Source organism: Haemaphysalis longicornis, unplaced genomic scaffold, assembly GCF_048455015.1.
Source record: "Haemaphysalis longicornis isolate Haplotype H1 unplaced genomic scaffold, Haemaphysalis longicornis Haplotype H1 scaffold_10, whole genome shotgun sequence".
Taxonomy (NCBI): domain Eukaryota; kingdom Metazoa; phylum Arthropoda; class Arachnida; order Ixodida; family Ixodidae; genus Haemaphysalis; species Haemaphysalis longicornis.
In genome coordinates this window covers 71,432,229-71,455,463 of record NW_027526204.1, presented here as the reverse complement: position 1 = coordinate 71,455,463, position 23,235 = coordinate 71,432,229, and the positions used below count along the sequence as shown (strand labels likewise).

Here is a 23,235-nt window from a genome sequence, read left to right as displayed (position 1 = left end):
AAAAGCAGAGCTTGCTTATTACAGCCATTAGATGTCTAGCGCTTCCTCACCCCTATGCCGACACTGCTGCAAGAGACGAAAAAAAGACACAGCATCCAGGTATAACAAGACTAAACTTTTTATTACCGATTCAACACTTTGCTCGGGTGGTGTTCTCGCAAATTCGAGCAAATAGCTGTAAGGAACAAGGAAAGGAAGAATAACAGCATTACCGGGCATTAGTGCTGGAAAACCTGTTGGTGTTGCCATTAAGCAGCGCGCACAACGCTTCAAATTCGCTGTTGGAGAAAAACGAATAAAGTGACTGTGCAGAGTAGTACGTGAACCGGTACACAGGCCGTCTCGCAAAAGAACGTGACAAATTGAAGTGCACAAAAAAAGAATGGCTACACTAGAGTGCGTGTGCACCCACTTCCACTTCGATTGACCGAGAAATGTCTTGCGTGTCGCAGTTGAACGCTTTAACAACATGAATGGGTGCTGAGGAGCCAATTACTTTCCACACTGGATGGGTTGGTTTCGTAGATAATAAGGCCTATTGCAGAAAGCAAATGAAATAAGACCACCAAAGATTCCCGACAGCAAACCTGGCAGCAGTGCGCTGCGATTGTGAAGCTACACCGTCCAAAAGTCAACCCCTATAGAAAGGCAAAGTAGGGCAGTGCAGGCAGTGTCATGGGCAGAGGGGGGGAATTCGTAGCAAAGCTACGAGCAATGTGTTTTTTTCTGACAAGGAACTCGCAGGGACATTAAAGCTCTTTAACGATGACCTTGTAGCAGCCCTCCGAGCCTTGCCAATTTAGAAACCTTGCATGCAATGCGTCCCCGTTTCCCACATCTTGGCTGTTGCAATGCCTCAAGCACAAAAGGTTCATGCAAACCTTTTTTTGGCTGGCAGCCCGTCTGACAACATTGGTTGCATTGATTTTTTTTTAAAAAGTACACACAAGCACTGGCCAGTTTCTGCCATGTATCTTTTTGTAGAAGAGAAGTTTGCAGATTTTTTTTTTTTTTCGCAACCAAACTTCTTGAGCTGTGGTCTTCTAATGAAGGCGAGCACTTCAGCCGCCGATCGGAGGATAGATATCTATCCACAGAGCACAAATCTAGGCGTTGGAACTTCCGTCGGCTGGCGATATAAGCATCAACATTCCTGCGGCGATTTTATGCCGGAACTCTCTCAGTTCCATTCTTGCCGCACTGGCTTTGTGCGACTTTACTCCCTGGCCTTTTTTTATTGGAAAGGGAACAATAAAATGGGGCTGGTGGCCTCGGTCATGGCGCAGGAGACAAGCAGTTAAACGTCTTGAGTCATGTCAAGGCCTCCACAAGTAGTGCAAATATTTTACGCACCAAGTCGCATCGCAACGCCCAAAGCAGTGAAACTTGTAGATGAAATTACTTGGACAAGTCGGGCGTTGCAAATCGCATTTAATGATGAGGTGTGTATGTGTAATGCAGAAAAAGTGGCATGCTACGTATGGTTGTAATTAAAAAAAAACTGATTAGTGAGGTTTGAAATGCGCAAAAAAATGTGTGGTAGAGGCTTTCTTTTTTTTTTTTTTACATTAAATATGATATCCACGACCACACAGCCAGCAATAGGTCTTCATAACGCTTTTGTGTGCTGTAATCTGTCCGTTCGCTAAACCTGAATCATTGTAAACTGGACAGGTAGTTGTAATGCGTGCATTAAGGCATGAAAAAGCGTCATCTGTATATCAACATACTTGTCTATCGGAGATTATTTTATATATTGGCGGACTTGTTGCTCAGAGGTAGGAAAACATGACTACGCCTTATGAATTTTCAGGAACTGTTCGTTTTTAAGCCTGTGTAGACCTGGAATCAAGGAACTTGTGTTGGAAAATCAGTTAATTAACTACACAATTAACTGCAGCCGCCCGGTGACTCAGAAAACTTTTACATTGATGAATATAGGTGATATAGAAACACATATGCTCAAACAAAAATTTCCAAGTGCAACATGTACATCACTCAGTCTCTAATTGCGAAGGCAAATAATACCCAAGTACGTAGAGAGGTACCCCTTTTTGCTTTACTTTAGGTCACAGATAATGCAATAAAATTCAATTGAGCAGGTAAATTAATTATGTTTAAGTGCATTATTTTCTAAGCAGCGTAAATATTTTTGTGATTTACTTTTCATTACGCTCGGACAAGGAACAACCGTGGTTGTTGGTCTAGATCAGGAAGTTGTGAAGAGTTAACAAAATTAAATACCTAAACTGCATAACTTAAACTACGTGTCCTATAACTACAGTACAGGCACTTCATTTTAGATTGCTTCTTTCAATTTAAACTTTGCTTTCAATAGAGTGATGACGCTGGAAATTGTTTGCTGTGTAAAAGGTGATACATAAACATAATTAGTAGCAATTAAAAAACAAGAACATTCCTTAAGTGAACCTTTTCGGCGCATTTTTTTTCCCCCGGCAATAATGTAATGAGACTCCATTTCCATTTCTCGCCTGTGTAGTTTAGGGTGAATTTTGTTAAAAAGCTTCAACCAGTGCACCTTGTTTTTCTGCACCAAAACAACCGAGGGGCGATAACAAGGAAAGTGAGGAGCTTACAAGAAAAATGGGGAACAAGGCAGGATACGTCAAACTTTGCCATAAAGCACATATGAAACACACTTCTTTCCTTGTTTGTTTGCCCCCTCATCTTTGTTCACCGTTCTTCCCAAAAGTGACTTTCAAATAAATTATCACAAAAACAGGGAATTCAGACACGTATCCACAGGTGATTCACTAGTGGAAACAAAGGAAAAAGTGGACAACATATACACACAACGCAGAATATAGCCTGGCGTATACGACGACAAGACCATAAATAGGCACGTGGAACTGTTCAGTTATCCTTGCATTTCAGAGGAAGATTCTCGGCATTTGTTGCCCTAGCAACAACAGTCTCGTGGCTGCTGACTAAGCTTTCGTGAATTGAACAACCCTTGTGTCTAACATCACCTTGGCTAGCCTCTGTTTTTACGAAGCAAAACACTTTGCAATGTTCAGGCTAAAGTGATTCGGGAAATCTTCAGTTATGCTCACAAGGCTAGCTCATTAATGATGCAATTACAGGTAACCACGTCTCAAATAACTCCAGTCTCAAGAGGACATGAGGGAAATACTCAGAATCGGATTCCGACATAGACCGCAAATAAATACGTAACACCGCTAAATTCAAGATCTTCCACATGGCTCCACCCAGCAAAACCCAAAAGTTAACAGACATCAAAGCAAGAACAAAAACCGCTTTCACGCAGATGCTCTTTTCAACATCTGCCCCTCCACAAGGCACGGGGATCGGTTGGGCCGGTTTGAATTTGTCAACTGACGTTTGACAGCACCGAGCCAATGTGGACGCCGCCACGTTCAGCACACTTCGGCCAACTTTCCTTTCCAAGGGCAAAAAATCTGCACTCCAACCAAACTTGCAGTGTGCAATGCAGGCCACACTAAAAAAAACGCGGTATTCACCGCGGTGCGGCAAAAACGTCTCTCATCTTTGGACTTTCAGTTTCGTAGTACCTTGCCCGCAAAAAACGCAGCAGACAGCGGATGCTCGTAGGGCACTTCCATTGCTGTCTGCTTCGGGACGGGTGTCGTCTGCTGATCCAGGCGTGGTGTGTTTCGCAGCAGTCCGACGCTCCCTCGACGCGTACGTGGGCACGAAAGGGCACCCTGGCCAAACAAACAGTTGAAGAATGGAACACGGCTCAACACCGCCGTCAGGGCAGCACACGTGAGGTTCGGTTCGTGGGAGCCGCGTGCAACAGCCGTGACTCGCCGTGCTTGAGCGTGAAGAATTCGCGGGGCGAGATGCCGTGTCGATCGAGGCTTTCCCGCAGCTTGACGGGAGGGTCGAGGTAGTACTGAAACGCCACGAGAAGAGCACTTTCAGTCTGGGAAAGAAGTTCCAGACTTACAAAAACCCTTGTACTATACTCGGTTACAACTCAAGAACGGCACCACCTCATGTAGTGTATCACTCCACCAAAGCGCCGGACTTGTGACGTCAGTGCACGCGCGTTTTGAAAGGGGTTTGCTATGAACGCGTGATATCGTCTGCCTTGTCTCACGCAGTTTGTTTGTCGTCACTGGAGTTGTTTATGAGCATATTAAGTCCAAAAAATCGCGTGAACGGCTCACGCCATGTTCAAAATATTCCCAGTAATGCCCTACTTGCGCTGCGCGGAGAAACATCCCGCTACGGTGATAAGGCACAGCGGCAACTTCCGGTGCCGTTCCGTTCTTAAGTTGTCACCGAGTATAGATTTGATTATTTGACCTTGATAGCCAAAAAACTTCTGCAAAGTACTAGCTACAAGTTTGCATGCTCTCTAAAGGGAGTTTTTTGTCAGTAGCACTGTCTTACCACTATGGCGTTATTATTTCTAGATTTATGCGGCAAAACGTACTGTTGCCGAAAATGTATTGGCTGCCTGGTTGGTTTATTCGTATCACTGCGAAAAAATTTAGAAAGTAAAGACATTGTTTTAAAAGACAGCTCTCTGTCAACAGATGCCTGGCTGAATGCCAAGATGTCTGCTTAAAACTTCTGCGCAGCAATACAACCCTCATTGCCTAGATATTGCTCGTTAGAGAGGTAGAAGTTATCATCTGAATGATAAACCTGAGAAAGAAAGCTGTTGCCCTGTGTTTCAATTGACTCATCTCCAGTGCTGCCTGATCCTGTTTGGTAAATAAGGCTTACGTTGCATTCATCCCCAAAGAGTGAGCACCATCTCGTAGCATTCATTATCTTGTCATCACTTGTGGTTTTCATCTACAAAATGTCCGACACAGCACGTCTGAGCCGGAATGTCACAGCAGCATTTTTGTAAATGCACATAATGGACACTAAAGGCTGCATAACTTTTTGTTTTAGCTGAAAGAGCATGCTTTTATGGCTCTCTCCACTTTTGTTCGACAAACCATGCTTTGCTTGTTTGTTTAGAAATGAATAATTGAAGCGGGCAGTTCTCTCTCTCGATTTCTTCCATCTTTTTTTTTTGTGATGTGAATGAGTGTATCGTAAAGTGCGCCATATTTCCCCTAGAAGCCCAGAGAGCTCCGAGCAAACTCTGAGCCATTGCTGAATTAAGCAACAAGGCCTGTGCGGTAGTGTAGAAAATATTACTATCTGGTCCGTGGAAAAGCTAACAAAACTCCATTTGCTTATTGCACCAGACCTTAGATTGCACGTCCTGCAATCACTAGGCTAATACATCTAATACACGGAACTTGGAGTTGAAGGGAGGGATTCAAAAGAGAAAATTGGTGAAAAGAAGATGATTTAGTTTGTTTTTGGTTGCTGCTACGATGCCTGTTTTCATGTGCACGGAAAAATTCAGTGCTAGCCCTTTATTTCTGTTTTGTTAGCACCTCTCGAACCTCCAAACGTGCACTGGGCATTGGTTCACGACTTACTGTAGGCTGCTCTTACAGAATTTCCTTTTTGCATTGCCAGAGAGCTGCTTCTCGTTTGCAGTAAATGAAAACGGGGAGTTAAAATTCTTGCAGTTGTCGTTGCACTGCAACTGAAGGCGCTGTTGCACGGCTTATATAATTTCCGTTGTCTTTGTTCTGTTGTCTTACTCGTCATAACACTTGTGTTTAATTTTTCAGTAGGCATTTCATGTTAGTTTAACTGCAATTGCAAGCGATGCCAGCACTATTGCATTTACAAAACCAACCACGCATTTGCTGGGACTGGTGAACCGAAAAGATCCCACCCTCGTAACACTGTGACTCACCTCGTTTGCAAGTGTGAAGGTTCCCCAGTGAATGGCCAAGGAAGCGCGGCTGCGGACGTCTTTGTGGATCAAAACTGCTTCCTCAGGGTTCACATGCTGGTACTTCATGAACCACCTGGAACCACACATGAGTGCATACTAGGCCGCTGAGCTTTGTACCTCATTTGTGCATGAACTGTTTTTGCATTTTTAACATGGCAGGAGGCTACAATGGTTTTGCAGTGGCCGATCTGAAAACAGCCTGCAAGGCATGCTTCACTGCAGGCGTTTCTGCAATGAGGAAAAGCCAACTTCACGAAGAACACGACAGGGCTGAGTTTAAATTAAAGGAAAGTTATATAGTAACAGCATTTCAATGCAAAAAATACACCATGGTGCTCTCTGTAGATAGATCAGTCAGTAGCGTTCCCTGTGAACAGGCACATACCCTGTCACGTGATTGGACGAGCCACTTGAAGTCAAGCTCTATTCATGTTTTCTCATATTTTCTTCCTTGTTCTTCTCACGTTTAAATACACGATTTTATCACACATTCACATAAAGTGGGACACTTCTTTGGATTATTTCTAGAATTTGAGACGATTTTGTACTCGTTTTAGGTTGGCTTTGGCAGAGGGCATGGGCAATCGCCGTGCTTAGCAGTGCACACCTGTAATGTTTTTGCAAACATGCGCAACTGGTTGAGCGAAGCATTTGCACGTTGCAGCGGGAGGTCAGGGCCACCCAGCTCTCCTCACCTGGGTTCGTAGGCCCCGATGGGGATGGCGGCCAGGTCGAAGGGCCCGTACGCCTGTCCGATCTGCTTGAAGACGTCGCAGTAGCCCGTGTCGCCCGCAAAGTAGAACCGGTACTCGGGGCTGATCACGCACCATCCACCCCACAGCACCTGCGTCGTACGAGGCAACGAAAGAGCCAAGCGTGTTGTTCTCATCGAGGCAGCAAAATGTCATTCTGGCCTCCCGTTTGCTACGGGCCAACTGCTTTTGCCTCTCGATCATACTAGTACAGTGACCACTTGGTAAGTTGCACTGCCATTACTGACGTTGACATGCACACCTCCTCATAACCATCTAATTGGTCACCCGTCATCTAATTCATCTAATCTGATTCATCTAATCACCTAACCCATCATCTAATTCATATAATCTAGTTCATCTAATCGATCACCTGACTTGAGACGGCCAAGAAGTTTCCTGCTCTTCACTACTTTCTTTGGGGCAACAGTCACGGTACGGTACGTGTACTGCTACTGCTGCGCACCTTGTTGTCGTCGCTGATGGTGCGCTTGCACCAGTGCTGTGCGGGCACGAAGACGAAGGAGAGGTCGTTGTCCTCGGTGGCCAGGTGGCCCTCCTGCCACCAGTCCAGCTCCACCACGTTCTCGCAGCCCAGCTGCTCCAGCCACCCCGTCAGGCCCAGCGGCACGAACCACCGAAGGGTCTCCTCGAACCTGCACCAGGAGCAATCGATCGATCGATCCCCATGCGAGACCAGCACTGGCTAGAACGCTAAAACCTTCCTCAGCAAAAAATTCATGAGTAATTTCTTGAGTGGAGTTCACAAATCGTGATTCAGTAAATGTAGCATGTCAAAGCAACCATACCAAACAAACAAAAAAGTCAAGATGAAGGAAGTGAACAATCTGTGTAGGGTTGCTGGATACTAGTGGCAGCGCGTTGTAGAGGAGTGAAGGCAGATGGCAATTTTTGTGTTCATGGCGTTTTTTTTTACCCTGAAAGCCTGAAAAAAGCTGGCTGCCATCTGTGGGGATGTGAGAATCAGAAAGACAACTGCAAGCTCAGCTGTTTTTCAGCAGCAGCCGTAACGAATAAAAATGCATTTGATGATTGGAAACAAGCATTAAAAAATCCAGGGAAGCTTGCACCCACGCGCAAGACTTGAATCGCAAAGCTGCCTTAAGGTGAGCATTGACGGACGTACCCCGCCTTTCAGTTTCAGTACCCCGCCCTGCCTTTCGGATCGCGGCCTCTTCCTTGGCCACGCCAACTATCCGCGGCCGGGCCATGCCGAGAACTGCGAAGATGTTGCGCGTGAGGTCTCTTGTACGATACTGGGCGCATGTGCACGCTCCTCTCAAGTGTGGCAGCGGCCGCTGTCACGTGTCTTTTTGTTGCTGAGTGGGTATTGCGACATCTGCATGACGCCTGTGCGATAGCGTTCCTCGAGGGGAGTTTTTGGCGCGCACAAACACCGAACTAATGGCCATAACAACAGCTCTGTTGCTAAAAAAAACATTGTTTACGTGTATGTCTCCTCTTCACAGAAATGCTGGTCTAGCAACTCAGGTGTTACCTGCAACGTTTTTCATCAGTACACTGCCTTAACAGCATAAAAGAAATGCTGCTTTTTTTGTTTGTCGCTATTGATGGGTTGCATAATCCGTCATAAAAAACTTGCAACCCATTAAAATATGTGTGGATCTCAAAACGAGACCTGCACAACAAACCTCCCCCAGTGGCCCCTTGCTTCTTCTACCCTTGTTGAAATGTCAAAAATTATTGTCCAAATGTTAACAGAACGGAATTTTTTTTTTCCACACACAGTAAGCCTTCTAATGCCAGAGTGAATAACGTTTTTCTTTCCTTACTTCTGAACAGTGATTTTATATTTTTTTTTCTTTCTGAGAAGAAAATCAAGAAGAGATTTCATTGTTGAGTTTGAGTTCCAGTTATTGTACAAATGCATCTGTAGTTCACCTAAGTTTGTGCTAGTGGAACTAGCTTGCAGCATCAGAACACATTTTAAAAGCTGGACCGAAGAAGCCACTTGACATCCTTCGTGTTTTGCTAATAAACTATATGGCAATGACGTCACTGCTTTGCAAGACGTGGTTTGACGCAGCTCCAACCTTCAAAATATTGAGCCTATGTCACGGTTAGTGATGACTTTGTGCTTCTTCCGGCGTAGTTTATGCACGGTAAACACATTTCAAGCACACTAAATATAGCCCCAAGTGTTTGTGAGTCCGTTGTCAAAGCTAACGTCACCAAATTCATGACAGGAATGCTGCAAAGGAACAGCACTTTTGCTCGAGCTTTTTATTTTACGAAAAGAATTAAAGTGTATGTTTGCCAAAAAAATCTTGGAACATGGTCAACACACAGCGGACTTCAAACATGAATACAAAAATATGACCCCGTTTAATTTTATAGAACTAGCCTTTGGTAACCTACTTTGCTCCATTACAGCCACACAATGTTTTTCCTGTTTTTTTTTTTAACTGAAGAAATGCAAGAAATATCGTAAAACTTCAAATTTCATGCTGAACTCAGGCTGGCACTAAGAACAGAGTTATCAGTGTGTTAGCTGCATGTTATGATTCGAGAGATAAGATCAAATGGAACTAGCGGCTCCACTACAATCGCCCAGTCATATTCCTTGGTGGTGGCTTTGGTTGGCATCCACCAATCGCACGAACAAGTCCCAGTGGCATCGTAAAAACCCGCCAAGATAAAGTCACCACTGCTTTATCTGTTTTCGCAAATATCTCGATTATTTCGCTTGAATCTTTGGTAAAATTGGCATCACTTATAATGGGACAAACCAGTCCTTTTAAAAAAGTGAACCAAACTTGTATTTTGTCATCATGGCTCCTTTAGCTCCTTTAACTGATGAAGTGACACGGCAATGTTTCCAAGTCTCCTCAGTGCCTTTACACAAGATGCCAACCAACGGTGTTGGCTTCTCCTACACCAAGCTCTCAAGAGAAGTAAGCAAGCGACCGAGAAAGGCAAAATCCAGGAGGCCATTGCTTGCTTGCAAGCTATAACAGATGGGAGGTTTAGTTTTTGCACTTTTAAGTGCAAAGCATGTCTCAGATCGAGGGGTCAACAGCAGTGCTTCCCACACACGACCTGGCGTCGATGGGACAAAGAGCCACACTCGTATCTTGTCTTCATGGATTTTAAGTGCCCAGCAAGCGCACTGTATGGATCAATCAGGCTGACCTGGCGTTGAGCTGGTGCACGGTGTTGAGGTCCAGGTGGTCGTAGTGGTTGTGGGAGACGACGACGGCGTCGATGCGCGGCAGGTCGGCCACCGTGCAGGGGGCCTCGCGGAAGCGCTTGGGTCCCAGCAGCTGGCTCGGGGAGGCGCGCTCGCTCAGCATGGGGTCCGTCAGCACGTTCACCCCCTTCATCTGCAGCAGGGCCGTGGAGTGACCCAGCCACGTGATGCGCACCCCCTCCACGGGGGGCTCCTGGAACCGGGGCTTCAGCACGGGCAGCACCAGGTCCAGCTCCTGCGGGGGGGGGTCAGAGGTCAACGAAGAGAGAGACACTAACACCACCAGGAGAAGCTGATCGGAAGAGGGTTTTGCATTGGGGTTCAGGGCCAGCTCCCAATGGTGGTTCAAAGGGGTCACCGGGGGGTCAAAGGTCAGTGAAGAGACACTAACACCAGGAAGCAGAGAAGCTGATTGGAAGAGGGTTTTGCATTGGGGTTCAGCACCGGGGCCAGCTACCAATGGTGGTTCAAAGGGGTCAAGAGGTCAAGGGTCGCGAAATGGACGTTTGCGCAGGCAGGAAAGACAAATCTACCACTCCTTGTCGGCCCATGCTCGGAGGAGCATCAGCCAATCAAATACCCCGCGGAATGCAAATTTCACTCAAAAACCAACATCGTTGTCAGGTATGCATTCGCAGCGCAGCTCTCCCACCTCTCCCCTCCCCTTTTTGAATCCTCGATCTGTGGGTGCACCCTATGACAAGCACTGACCTGGACACCCACTGACTACTGGCCTCCAGGGCAAAGATCGCCAAATCATCACTTGGGCTCCTGGACACATTTCCAGCGAAATAATGTTCCCTACTACTGGCACTACTACCACTACCAAGGTGGTATAAAGTGCAGCATCTCTCTGCAAGTATCAGCTCTGCATTACAACTGCTTAGGCTCCTCAATTTGTAGTTTCGGATTAATCATGGGCAGTCTGGGGGTAGTCCCCAACGGTTCTCCGAACCTTGAAAATATATATCTGAAAAAGAATTGTTGGACTGCTTCTCAGAAAGTCCGTGGCAAGTCCGGGAATGATATTTGAAGAACCCTCTGTTGCACTTAGACGACATCGCTGAGCAAACGGATAGCTCCACTGACAGCTAGAAGGACTAGTTTAGCATAGAGGGTCGGATAGTGAACGCCGCGGTTGTCACCGAAAAGGTACGACAGTGGCCGCATCAGTTCCATTGCGGTCGCAGAATCCATGTTAACATGAAACTTATGTTGATCAAGGCTACCTACTTTTATGGCTGCCGAAAAAAGAAATATTGCTACTAACATCACCAAGGCTTTAGGCTTGCTCGGTTTGCCAAAGAAGCTCATTTTTTTTTAATTCTCTTGATTTTCCTTATTCATCCTGCTGCCACTGATATGTAGGAATTAATACCAAGTACTAAAAACAGGTCCCAGGTGAAAATATGTTTTTTTCTAGCTGGATTATTGAACCAGAAATTTCCTCTAGCAAGAAATATTCTAGCAAGAAATACCAGAATTTCTAGCTAGAAATTCAATTTCTAGTTTATTTCTAGTGGGATTGAGATTTACTTCCAGCTAGCATTTGTCAGTCCAGCTAGAAGAAAAAAAAAACCCGCAAGCTGTAAATAATCATCTCTAGTTAGACTAAGAATTTTACTAGTTACAAGCTGTTGATTCCAGCTAGCATCTAATAATCTAGTCACAAATGAAGCCGGAAATTATGTTTTCTTGCTAGAAATGCACTTTTCATTTTCAAGGGGGTTAGTTTTAAGCCAAGACTAGAAGCATTTAGTTCCTAGTCACTGGCAGGTTTTTTTATTTTCTTCTTCTTTTTTCGTCCTGGCTCAATCTTGTGCCGATCGACAGTCCCTTAATTAAAAGGCCAGCTGTACGGATCACGGAAGGTGGCAGTCGCGTGTAGTAGTACCTGCTTGGGCGGCACGTTGCTGTTGTCTCGTGAGAGGCCGAACTTGAAGATGTTGGTGACGGTGGGTGGTCTCCACGTGGGCCAGGGGTTCTGGAAGCGGCCGTTCTGGCACACGGAGCGCTGCAGGTCGGCCCGGCCCTCGGGGTGCAGCAGCGTGTTGCGCTTTATCGTCGGCACGCCGAGCAGGTCGTTGCTGCTGTTGCGCCCACTGGGCACCTGCGTGGCATGGCACGAGCCAGGTCAGTGCCAAGGCAAGCCAAGACACAAGACACGACAATCTACGGGCATGTCAAGTTGGCGTGCACCGCAGCGAAGAAGAATACACTCGATGCTAAGATTCGGTGGTTCTCAAATGCAGGTCTATAGATCAAGGGAATGATACAAGCCAAGACAAGTCAAGACGCAGACAACACGAGTCTAGGGCGACGTGCGCTGCTTCGAAGAACAGTACACTAGATGCTATGATTAAGGGGTTTTTAAATATGAGTCTGCACACCGCAAAGGGCATGACACAAGCCAAGACAAGCAAAGACACATGACGCAAGTCGAGTCAATAGAGCACGATGCCATGTTTTGGTGGCTCTCAAATGATTGTCCGCAGGTCGAAAAAAGGCCTGCAAAGCCTCCTGAAAAACTGTCTTTCTGCCAAACATTGAAGGCAAAGCAGAATGGTGGCTTGAATTTGCAACGTGGCAGATGCAATCCTGATTTCGTGCACAGCATGTGTAAATGAGTTGACTCTCTCGCACAGCACAAGAGCAAAGTGAAAGATCCGAATAAGTGTCATATCAGCAACTTTAGTTTTAAGGGCAGACTGTTTCGACAATGTGTTGTGCGCCAATGTCTGTGCCAATTTTAACTGTAGCTGCTCCACATAATTTTTGCGATTTTAGAGGGAATCCTGGACACATTTCTAGTTCCAAATTACGGCCCTAAATCTATTGCTAAAGCTAACAGAGTTGACTGCGCCAGTTTGGCAGTTTAAATAAGGCCGTTGAGTTTCTCAGCTGATTTTTGCACCTCGTCATCAAATAAAATATGAGGTACTTCCGTCCAATGATGTACTTTTTTTTTACTGAAAATGTTGTGCTAATGGCATGCCAACTAAGCAAGTACTTTGGACTACAAAACAGCGCCAACAGAATCCTTGCACAATGCCTTTACAGGCTTTTTAATGCACACTACGCTGGTATGCAGAAACTTTTATTGCAGACATTCTTTTTTTTTTACAGTAGCACTGCTATTTTTATGCAGTCAAATTTATTATGTGAACTATTGCAAAAGACGAACAGTTAATATTCATGTAAATGTGAAAGCAGCTTTCTTGTGACATGTATGCAGCAAATAAATCATGAGGGATTGAGATTTCCATTCATGATGAAGCCATGAAATTCACAAACGTTTAGCATTCCGTGAGCATATTACCAGTGACATGTGCCTTTTTGTTTGCATACTGGTCCGTACAAACCCAACTTCTTTTTTTAGTGACAGAAGCAAAGAGGACTCGGGCATTTTGAAGCTTGTTCTGACAGTGAAACTGCAACTTGGGTTGATAGACTGATTAATTGATTCATCAACAGATGGATTGATTGATTTGTCCTTATTTAATACAAAGGAATAGACACATTATATCAACAAGGCTTAATCGCAAAAGGTGTGCGCTGTCAGCAGAAACTCTGGAGCATGTTGAAGCACTTAAACATGGCCGTAATGGCTTAATTAATACCTAGTTTATGCTGTATGAGGACACTGTGAAGCTCTGAGTGATGAAGTGAATTGGCGTTGCAATGCACTATACGATTGTGCATGAATCAATCCTTTTTATGCAACAGCAGTGGTGCAAAGTAGAGACGTTTCTCTGGATCAATATCCAGTGCATCTTCGTTTTATGCCACTACCCCCAATAGTGGTGGATTACTCCAGCTTAATATACTGAGTAACTGCCACCATTGTAGAGTGATAATGTCATGGTGGTATAGCCTATGATTACTTGAGATTACGCCAGAGTATAACATTTTGCAACGATGCCTTTGCAGTGCAGACTTACTTCTTGTCCATGGCAGCATAACATATTTACTTTGTAGTACGTATCATCTGGAGTAACCCTTTGTTGTGCCGGCTTTGAGGGGGATCACAGAGTGGCGCCATAAACTTCAACATAATAACGGATCATGTGGAAGCAACGCAGAGTGAGAGGAAAGAACAAAAAAAGAGAGAGAGAGAAAAGGGAAGGAGACAAACCGGTGTCCTGATTCTGGGTGTGCCCGGGTCATCGGGGTCAGCGCGGCTGTCGAAGGTGAACTGATCCGAACCGGATGAACAGATGAGGGAGCACCGGCGAATGACCAGTGGCCGCTGGAGCTCTCCGCTGCCCAGGGACAGGTCTGAGTGGTAGTCCGACGTGTCCGACGGACTCGTGGTGCCGGACTTCGGCTGCGGTGAGGGCGGGTCGGACCGGCGCGGCGGCTGCGGCTGCTGCTGCGACGACCTCGAGCTGCGGGAACGCGAACTCATCTCTCGCATCTTGGGCACGTGCAGCGATGGGCACGTCAGCTGCACAGATGGGTGGTGGCGATTTGAGGAGGAGAACTCACTATTCGCACAAGAAGCAGGTTGAACTCGAGAAGTTACTGTGTAACATACCTGCTTACTAAGCCTGCTTACTTAAGCCTTGCTTTCTGCTTGCATAGCCCTTGCTTGATTAAAGCACACAGTGCCATTTGAAAAACCTCGCTCTCGCATTGCACTAAACAATAATCACAGTAGGCTAACTAGTACACGCATCTGCGTTTTCAGAAATCACCAATGTGCGACACTTCGAGGGTGAAATTTATTCTCGGCCGCCAAGTACTTGGACTGCAGCTCATTTAGTTGACAGTACAAGCTCGAATAAATTTAATGTACCGGAATAGTCGGCCAAAACTGAATATACGAAGGTATATGAAATATCAAATTCTCGAAATGACCGTAAATTGAATAACAAAAACCATCTGATTTCTATTCCAACTTAACGATATGTCCACTGCTGGGCAAACACATTCCATTATGTTGTTGTTTCAGAAGCATACATTTGAAGAATTTTCCCTTAAAGAACATTCTAACAGTGTCGAGTAAGCCTATGGAATTACGAGACCTGCCTACAACACTGTTCAGCTGAAGCTTTAAGGAAAACAAAAGGATTCAGCGCCCTTCCACTCTGTGAAGAACGATGACCAGTGAAGCTGTCCTAGCGGCTAATTGCCATATAATTTGTTTCCGGATGGTTCCCGCAAAACAACAGTTACAGCCGTTTTCTGTAAACATACCCCCTCCGTAGATGACAGCAGATGGGAATTCTGTACCGTTTACAAATTCACTGTGAACTAATTAATATAACAAGTAAATGGAACTCAGCATAATGGTAGAGTCATCTTGGACGCTAATTGTCACATAATTTTTTTGGGATACTTTGATAAGACAAGAACACTCCCTCCATAAATGGCCATTCTTCACCCGATCTGCAACACACAATATGGAAAAAGCCAGCTTAAAGAAACCAGGCTTACACCAATCTCTCTAAAGTCGGCTTCACCCACACGCACTTATGCATTGCTCGGGAGACATTGATGGGGAGGGGCAATATAAGCCATCTCATATTAAAATAAGAATGCCCCAGGACATTTTTCAAAGCGAAAGCTTTTTTTGTGGGACCGACGATGTTGCCTCGTCAAAAAAAACAAATGCATTTCCCCACAGACAGGTTGGTCGACCGAAAAGCTCCGATAAGATCTCCAGACAAACGGCGCATGCGTGAAACCGGGCTTATCGAAACGGTTACCTGAAAATTGCAAAAGAGGAACGGTGCTAGATGAGACAATACACGCATCGATCATGAAGAAGAAGTACAAAAGTATGCGTTTATCTCATAAACCACGCGTCGGTATACATTTAGGTAGTCCACAGATGCGTTTACTTAGTGGGAGAAAAATCGTCGCATGGGTTCGTTTTTTGTTTGCTATTCGGGTCTTTGAAGGTTCAGTGATTGATTGGACGCACTTTTAGGAGAAGGTTTTGACACAGTTTTGATAGAAAGCTTTTGTGCTTCTCTCAACTTTCTTTGGTATGGGATGGTAATTATTTCTTCATCAATTTTTACTGGTCCAACTTGTCCCCTTTTTTCCCCTCTCTCTTTTTTACCCATTTCCCCTTTCCCACGTGCAGGATAGCAAACTAGGCTCTAGCCAGGTTAACCTTCCTGCCTTTCTTCTACATTCTTACTTCCTTCCTTTACTACACTGGGAACTGGTTTTTGTGCAGCACTGCTCAAGTGAGAGTGGGACAAGACATCAGCAGAGACTGTTGTCAGGGCCAACCCTAGAACAGCTGTGCTATTAATAACTTGCATTGCTTTGAAGAGAGCATTTAAGCATCTAGTTTCCTTTCTTCCATACAAACTTGTGTACAAAAGTGGAAACTTCTTTAAGCAAGAATTACTCTTCCGCTTTCACGTCAAGCAATAGAACACGTGTGAACAACATGGAATGAAGAGCAAGTTAAAAAGAAACAGCTACGTTTATGCGAATGGACAGTAGAAATGGAGGACATGTCTAACAGAATGGTGGGGCACGTGCCTGTCAAGACAATGTGATATGGCTGGATGCTGTGACTACGGTAGATGTACCCATAGCTTACAGTAATAACCTCTACAACCTTTTTGCAAGTTCAGTATTGCTTTTCCTCCAGTATGTCACGCACAATGCAATTTACAGAATTTCTTGAAGGCACTGCTCTTGGTCTAAGCAATGACATATAGATGAATGTAATTTTAGTGGAATCCAGATAGGTGTTCAGTGCATTCTCACATAACCTGGTTTCATTAAAATTATGTGATTTAGTAATCTGTGGGGACTTACTTGGCTCGAGTTGGGAAATTTATCTGTACATGTGGAGCTACAAGCGGTTATTAGTAGCACATCATATCCCTGTTGATGCCTTATCTGGAGTACCACAAAAGTCTATTGTGATGCCCTTGTTATTTATAGTCTATCAGTATCTCCAGCTGGTCTGTCCATCATTCAACTGTACACACATGACTGTGCACCATATCCTGCTGTCGCATATGAAAAACATGGAAATTATGCACTCCTATCTCGACATACGTAGTTACCTTTTGGTGCGACAGGTGACAGGTGTGCCCCAATGCAAAACGCTGCCACAAAACGCTGCTACAAAATGCTGTCCACAAACAACAAGGGTATCTATCGATTTTCCGTAAATCAGACTTTCCACAGACGAACAGAGCATTACGTGAGGTGCCTTGATGTTTCATTCAATGCAATTACATTTTTAGGGCATTTATGTTGTCGCTGGGTATAGATGAAGGGGCACGATCAGAGGATGATCAGGAAAGATGATTAATCAAATTGGTTCATTTGCATTGACAGTTTCGTGCAAGTGTCCCATGATTAATTACTGTTACAAAACATTGCATGTCACTAAAATTAGACCAGTCCTAGAATAACAATTTACTGAAGAGCTGTAATAAGTTGGAGGATGAGTAAAAGGGCACACTACATTTCCTTATTAGGGATTGCGATTTCACTGATAGAAGCTCAAGAATCACTTTATATCTAAGATTAATGTGAGGCCAAATTGTATCAGTAAAAATATGAAGGGTAGAATGCTTGTATACAACGTTGTAAGTATTAACATGACTGTCAGCGAAAGGAGTCACTTACAAGTGCTTACTGCATCAGTGCGAGGGAGGAGAACACCAGAAAAATTAGACTATCAGTGTGGCATTAATGTGTGCAAATATTCACAGTAATTTAGGGTTGTCATTTTGACCACAGTGAGGTGCTTGCTGCACCTTAATTTCATACAGCCATTGAAAGTTCTTTTATTTCATCAGGGCTGTTCCTTCACATTGTGACTTGATTTTCGTTGTACTGTTCATATGTGTGCGGTACTCTTGCAGTTGCTATCACTTTTCCAATTGAACATTCCTACAATAGTGACACACTAGTTGGTGCTGTAGGTGTTTGTAGCAAAAAAACAAATACTCCCACATTTACCAAACACTAGAGAATCTATGTATGCATGTCTGAGGGGTCAATTGCTGAGTTACGTATGCCTGTTTGTTCCAGATAGGCTGTTTCCAGCAAAACAGCTGATGGTGCTTGCTGCTGACGCACTAACTCAGACTATCAGTCCAGCTTGTCAAGCGTTGCCATGCTCCCCATTTTTATCTCTTCCATTCTCACAATGTACATCACTTCCCTGCCCAAGGCATTGTGCACAGCCTTCGTGATAAGAGTAGTTCCTGTTTGGGACTGCTGTTGAGTCCCTGCATGTGTCCACAAACTTGTTTTATGTTAGTTTGCATTAACTGCAGAGATAAAAGCTACAGTGCAATAATTATTTGGGCTGAAATTTTATGATGCACTTAAGGGGGGGAGACATGGCTCTTAAAACAATTTCTTTTAATTTTTAAGTAAACTCTGTGAAACTTGCCAGCCTTGCTGCTTTTTCCCCGCTGATTTCAAATGTGCCATTATTTTTTGAGTAAGTATTTTCGATACGTATTTTCCAATACAATGAACCCTGGTGAGTGCACGAAGAGAATTGGTTTTTTGATGCACCCCTTTTTTCTGATCGTCACACTCTGCTGCTATATCGTTGCAGAAGCCTTTATAGAAGGGCAACTAAAGATGTTTCTCTCTCTCTCTCTCTCCCTACGTCGTCACACAACAAGTGAAACTGACACAACTGCAAGTCTACGATTGACACGAAATTTTGTTCCCAACTGAAATTTTCTTTTCATAGCGGCATATATAAATGCAACACTGCGCACATGCTCTGTTTTGGATTTTTTGTTAGCACTGTTGCATTTATACACGTCGTTTTGAAAACAAAATTTCAGTTGGAAGTCGGCGCATGTCTCTGTCCTTTTCGTCCCCCTGTCTAAATATGCGGCGCTTAATAATATTAAAATGGATTACCAACTAGCTCGCCCGAACCCCCACAAAATTTTCTTACATTTGTTGCATGAACACACGGAGTTAAGACATATTGCAAAAAAGGGGGGATGGCAATGAATCTCCTAGTTCTGCTTTGTAGACAGCAATTGACATACGTATAGCACGTCTCCGAAAGTGTTTCTTGCTCAACTAGTGATGCTTGTTATTGTGATGCCACTCTCTTGTAAGCCGCTTCGTCTCTGCCCTCAGCGCTGACTTCACCGAACAGGCACTAACCGTTCGACGGGCTGATCAGCGATTCTACAAAAGCTGACGCTCAGCCTGGCTGTCGTCCCTAAATATACGGCTTCCTCGAATCCAAGGGTGCTGGGAAAACACTCGTCTTACCAGAGAGCAAGCCGCACTCTAAACAAACATCACGAGTTCCAAGTCGAAGTCAGCACCAATTAGCCTCCTCTTGGCACGAAGCCGGGGTGGTGTGACAAATACACGTTGCAAATGAGTGCGGGTGTTTGAAGCGCACGGCTTGGCCACCCAGCAACGAAAACAATAACTGCATAGTTGTAAATCTTACACTTCATGCATGCCAAGTGGGTTGTCATATTGGAAATGGTCAGTAATGAAGGAATGATAATATATGAAGAGCTCGCGGTGTCGTTGAAAAGTGTAAACATGTTACAGTTAACACACATTGGAAGATATGCTCGTTATAAGCACACCGAGTGTGAAGCATAACACATTTTTTACGCAATGCAGTATTAAAATATTCAAATGCATTGCAGCTTATAAAATTTTATCGAACCACAAAACATATACGACAGGTCTCTTTAACTCTCATAAATTTGAAAACAAAATTCTAATGTTCTCACTAGTTTAAAAAGATTTAAATTTGAAATTTTAAAAATTAAACAAAATTGGCCGCCCAATAATATACCCCAGAAAAACCCGGGAGCCTGAAATCCGCTCACACCTACTCCAGCCCATCCCATCAATGGCCAAATTAAGCAAGCCATCGCTTGCGCAAACATTGCGCCAACACACCCGTCACTTCCTACCTGATGCAACCCTGCGAGCCGAGTCCGCAAAAGCGTGGTTAATCTCGGCGCGTAAGCTGCCATGACGCCACTCTTGTCTCGTCTGAATTATCGCGCACCGCACACTCGCAAAAGGAAGTCCATCGTCACGCCGGCCTCAGTGGAACAAACGACGCCGTCGCGTGCGCTGACCGATTGTCGCGCAGCGCGCCGTCGCCGTGCTACGCAGCGGGAATAGACGATTATCGAAACCAACGTCGACAGAACGCCCTCGCTTACCTCATCGTGTCACCGCGGCGTAATAAAGCGCTCTTTCCTCCTTCTTTCGTGCGTCTCAATCCGTACTCGAAGGACGTCGCTTCAGGGATCGCACGTTCCTGACCACCGCGGCTAATTGCGGTTGCGTTAAAAGCGCTCGCCGACGACCGCCGCGGTGTTTACCGCAGTTTCCAGGACTAACCCTAGGCTCGCATTTTTACGCCCAGACTACCGCTCTACAGTTGTGGCGCTGGCTCGGGTCCTGGCGCTGAAGCCGCGCGCGCGTCTGCGATTGTGTTCTCCGGCGGTTTCGAAATACGGGCAGAGGCTCGAAACTGTGGGCGTCGTGTCGCGGGTGGCACGAGTTCGCGCCTCGCTCGAGCCGGCTCGTGCTACGCACGCGTGCAAACCCGCGGTTCAAGCTTGAAAAGCGCGCAAACACGTCGAACACGCTTGCATGCGGGAGAAGCAGAACCTAAGGGATGCGAAGCTGGGTCGCGCGGTGACAAATCCGATCCACGGCACGCGCTGTGAATCATAGCGCTAGGTGACGGCAGTTGCCTGTCGGAGACGTTGAGATAACGTTTTACGCGCGCAGTTTTATCGACGCCGTTTGTTTAGAGGGCGAGACAAGAGCGCGAGCAGTTTCGGATATGAAAGCTGTGACGGCAGCGGCGTCGTCTCACGCACCTGAGAGAAGACGGCGACATTCTTTGGAGTAGCGGAGACGGAGGCACCGGTGATGGCAGCGACGTTGGAGCCCAACGCGCCGGAGCAGATGCGAACCGCTTTTAGCATCGAAGTCTATGTTTAGGGCCCGGAGGGCACGGGCTCCGTACCGAGGAGCCCGGGTGCCGAGACGAAGGGTGGTTGGCGAAGGGAGAGTGTTGGTCGGTGGCGCCATCTCGGATTGTTTGGAATCTCGCATCTATCTTTTGTGCCGCGAAGTTTGAAAGGGGAGTTGGTGTGCGAGTATTGATGCAAGCAAGGAGGAGGAGGAAAACGTTTATTCAGAAAAAGGGAGAGGGGAGGGGGAGAGAAAGAGTTAGGAGCGGTGGGTGGCCATCCTATTCCCGTAGGCCGCGCAGAGTCGCCGCCGCCTTCGCCCGAGAGATCAGGGCTTCCTGGTCCTCAAGCTGGCAACTGCGCAACGCGCTCTCCCATCGCTCTACAGACGGGGGATCGGGTGGTTGGGGGTTCAGTGGGCACATCCAGACAAGGTGCAGGGTCGTGTTGGGAGTGTCGCAGCGTGAGCAGTTGGGTGCATAGCAGGTGGGGGAGATGCGGTGGAGGACGACGTGATTGTGGTATGTGTTAGTTTGAAGTCTTCGCCAGATGCGGGCGTCGGGAACGGAGAGCGAAGGGTGAGGAGGGGGATAAGTGCGTCGGGAGGCCCTGTAGTGGTACAGGATGTCGGTGTAGGTTTGTTGGAGAGGGGTCAGAGCAGAGGGACCATGGTCTAGGTTGGGGCGGCAGGCCTCGTCTGGGAGGGCCCGGGTAAGAAGATCGCGGGCCGTGGCGTGAGCCACTTCGTTCCCAGGGAGGGATGTGTGGCTCGGTGTCCACACGATGCGGGTTAACGGTAGAGTCCGGCGTTGGGACAGGATGTGGAGAGCCAGGGTGGAAACTCTGCCTTGAGCGTAGCGGCGGCAGGCAGCTTGAGAGTCCGTGAGCACCGTGACAGTTGGAGTCGTAGCGTGAGCGATGGCGAGGGCTATAGCGGCTTCTTCTGCCGTGCTCGTTGATGCTGTCTGCAGGCTGGAAGCAACGAGGGTGGTGGCGTCGGAGCGCACTACGGCAGCTACGTGTGCTCGTTGTCGGGGGTAGGGAGTGGCGTCGGTGTACAGGGCAGTTGAATCACTGCCGTACTTTCGAAGAAGGAGGCGGGTCCGATGCTGTCGTCGTCCAATGTTGTACGTGGGGTGCATATGGCGTGGGATGGGAAGCACCCGTATGTTCGCGCGTTGAGCAGTGGGTATTCTTTGGGGGGAATCGGGAGTCTGTTCTACATGTCGACCGAGCTTATGCAGCAGGTGTCGGCCCGTTGGGGTGAGCTGCAGACGTTGCAACTGGTTGTTTATGTGGGCCTCCATCAATTCTGTGAGAGTATTATGGAGACCGAGTTGCAGTAGCCGTTCGGTCGATGTGTACACGGGCAAGCCAAGCGCCGTCTTGTAGGATTTCCGAATTAGAATGTCAATTTTGGCCTGTTCTTGCGGTTTGAGGAGAAGGTATGGAGCTCCGTATGTGATCCGACTGGTTAGCATTGCTTGGAGAATGCGGCAGGTGTCGGCTTCTCGGAGACCGTGTCTTCTCGAACAGGTTCGTCGAATCAGGTGCGTTAGTTGTGACACAGTAGTTTGTAGTCTGGGGAGATATGCAGCTCCGGAGCCGTCGTGGTGGTAGTGAACCCCCAGAATGCGCAGGGTCTTGACAGTGGGGATCAGTTGGCTGCCGATATATACTGTGGGGTTGGGTGTCGGGTTCGGTGGTCGTCCTCGGGTCCTGTTTCGGAGAACGAGGAGGGCAGATTTTGGTGGAGCACATGAGAGACCGCACGTTCGGAGGTAATGAGAGATGACGTCGACTGCTTGCTGTAAATTGTCTTGCTGGTAACCTGCGGAGCCTGTGTTGGTCCAGAGCGTGAGATCATCAGCATATAGAGCGTGATGTAGGTCAGGTATCTGTGCAAGTTGTTCCGGAAGGCCTAATAGGGAGATGTTGAATAGCAAAGGGGAGATTACTGATCCTTGGGGCGTTCCCCGGGCGGGGATGTAGAATTTCTCTGTCTTGTATGGTCCGAGGTGTAAGGTAGCCGTCCGGTTTGTGAGGAAGGCGCGGACAAAGTTGTAAGTTGCCTTTCCACATCCCGTGGTTTGGAGTTGTTGTAGGATGGCGATGTGGGTTACGTTGTCGAAAGCCCCTTGTATGTCGAGGGCTACGATGCAGCTTGGGTTCGTTTTGCTGAGGTGGTCAATGATTGTTTCTTTTAATTGTAGGTGTACGTCTTGAGCAGACAGATGTGCCCGGAAGCCGAACATGGTGTGGGGAAAGCGGCCAGTATCTTCTAGGAGTTCTGTAAGGCGTCGAGCGACCAAATGTTCGTATAGTTTACCCACACATGAGGTTAAGGAAATGGGTCGTAGGTTGTCGAGCCCCAAGGACTTGTTTGGTTTTGGCAGTAAGGTAATATCAGCGTGTCGCCACTGCGAGGGTAGTGTTCCTTCTTTCCAGTGCCGGTTGAAGCAGTCAAGGAGGGAATCCAAGTGCTCGTCGTTCAGA

At 46.4% G+C, this 23,235-nt stretch overlaps 1 protein-coding gene across 3 annotated transcripts; it reads right to left on the bottom strand.

The window, feature by feature from the left end:
- Positions 1 to 102: 102 nt before the first annotated feature.
- LOC144158732 (N-acyl-phosphatidylethanolamine-hydrolyzing phospholipase D-like) lies at positions 103 to 20,818 on the bottom strand. Of its 3 annotated transcripts, none has more exons than XM_077689816.1 (8): positions 20,644 to 20,818; positions 13,944 to 14,255; positions 11,703 to 11,918; positions 9,751 to 10,043; positions 7,043 to 7,232; positions 6,520 to 6,668; positions 5,783 to 5,897; positions 103 to 3,898 (listed from the first exon to the last, which is right to left on the bottom strand). In XM_077689816.1, the coding sequence occupies exons 1-8, from the start codon at positions 20,749 to 20,751 to the stop codon at positions 3,755 to 3,757; spliced, it is 1,527 nt and encodes a 508-aa protein (XP_077545942.1). In that variant the 5' UTR covers positions 20,752 to 20,818; the 3' UTR covers positions 103 to 3,754. The 3 variants fall into 3 exon arrangements, with proteins under 3 accessions (XP_077545942.1, XP_077545944.1, XP_077545943.1); XM_077689818.1 differs by lacking the exon at positions 20,644 to 20,818 and adding an exon at positions 19,975 to 20,381; XM_077689817.1 differs by lacking the exon at positions 20,644 to 20,818 and adding an exon at positions 19,717 to 19,934.
- Positions 20,819 to 23,235: the final 2,417 nt, after the last annotated feature.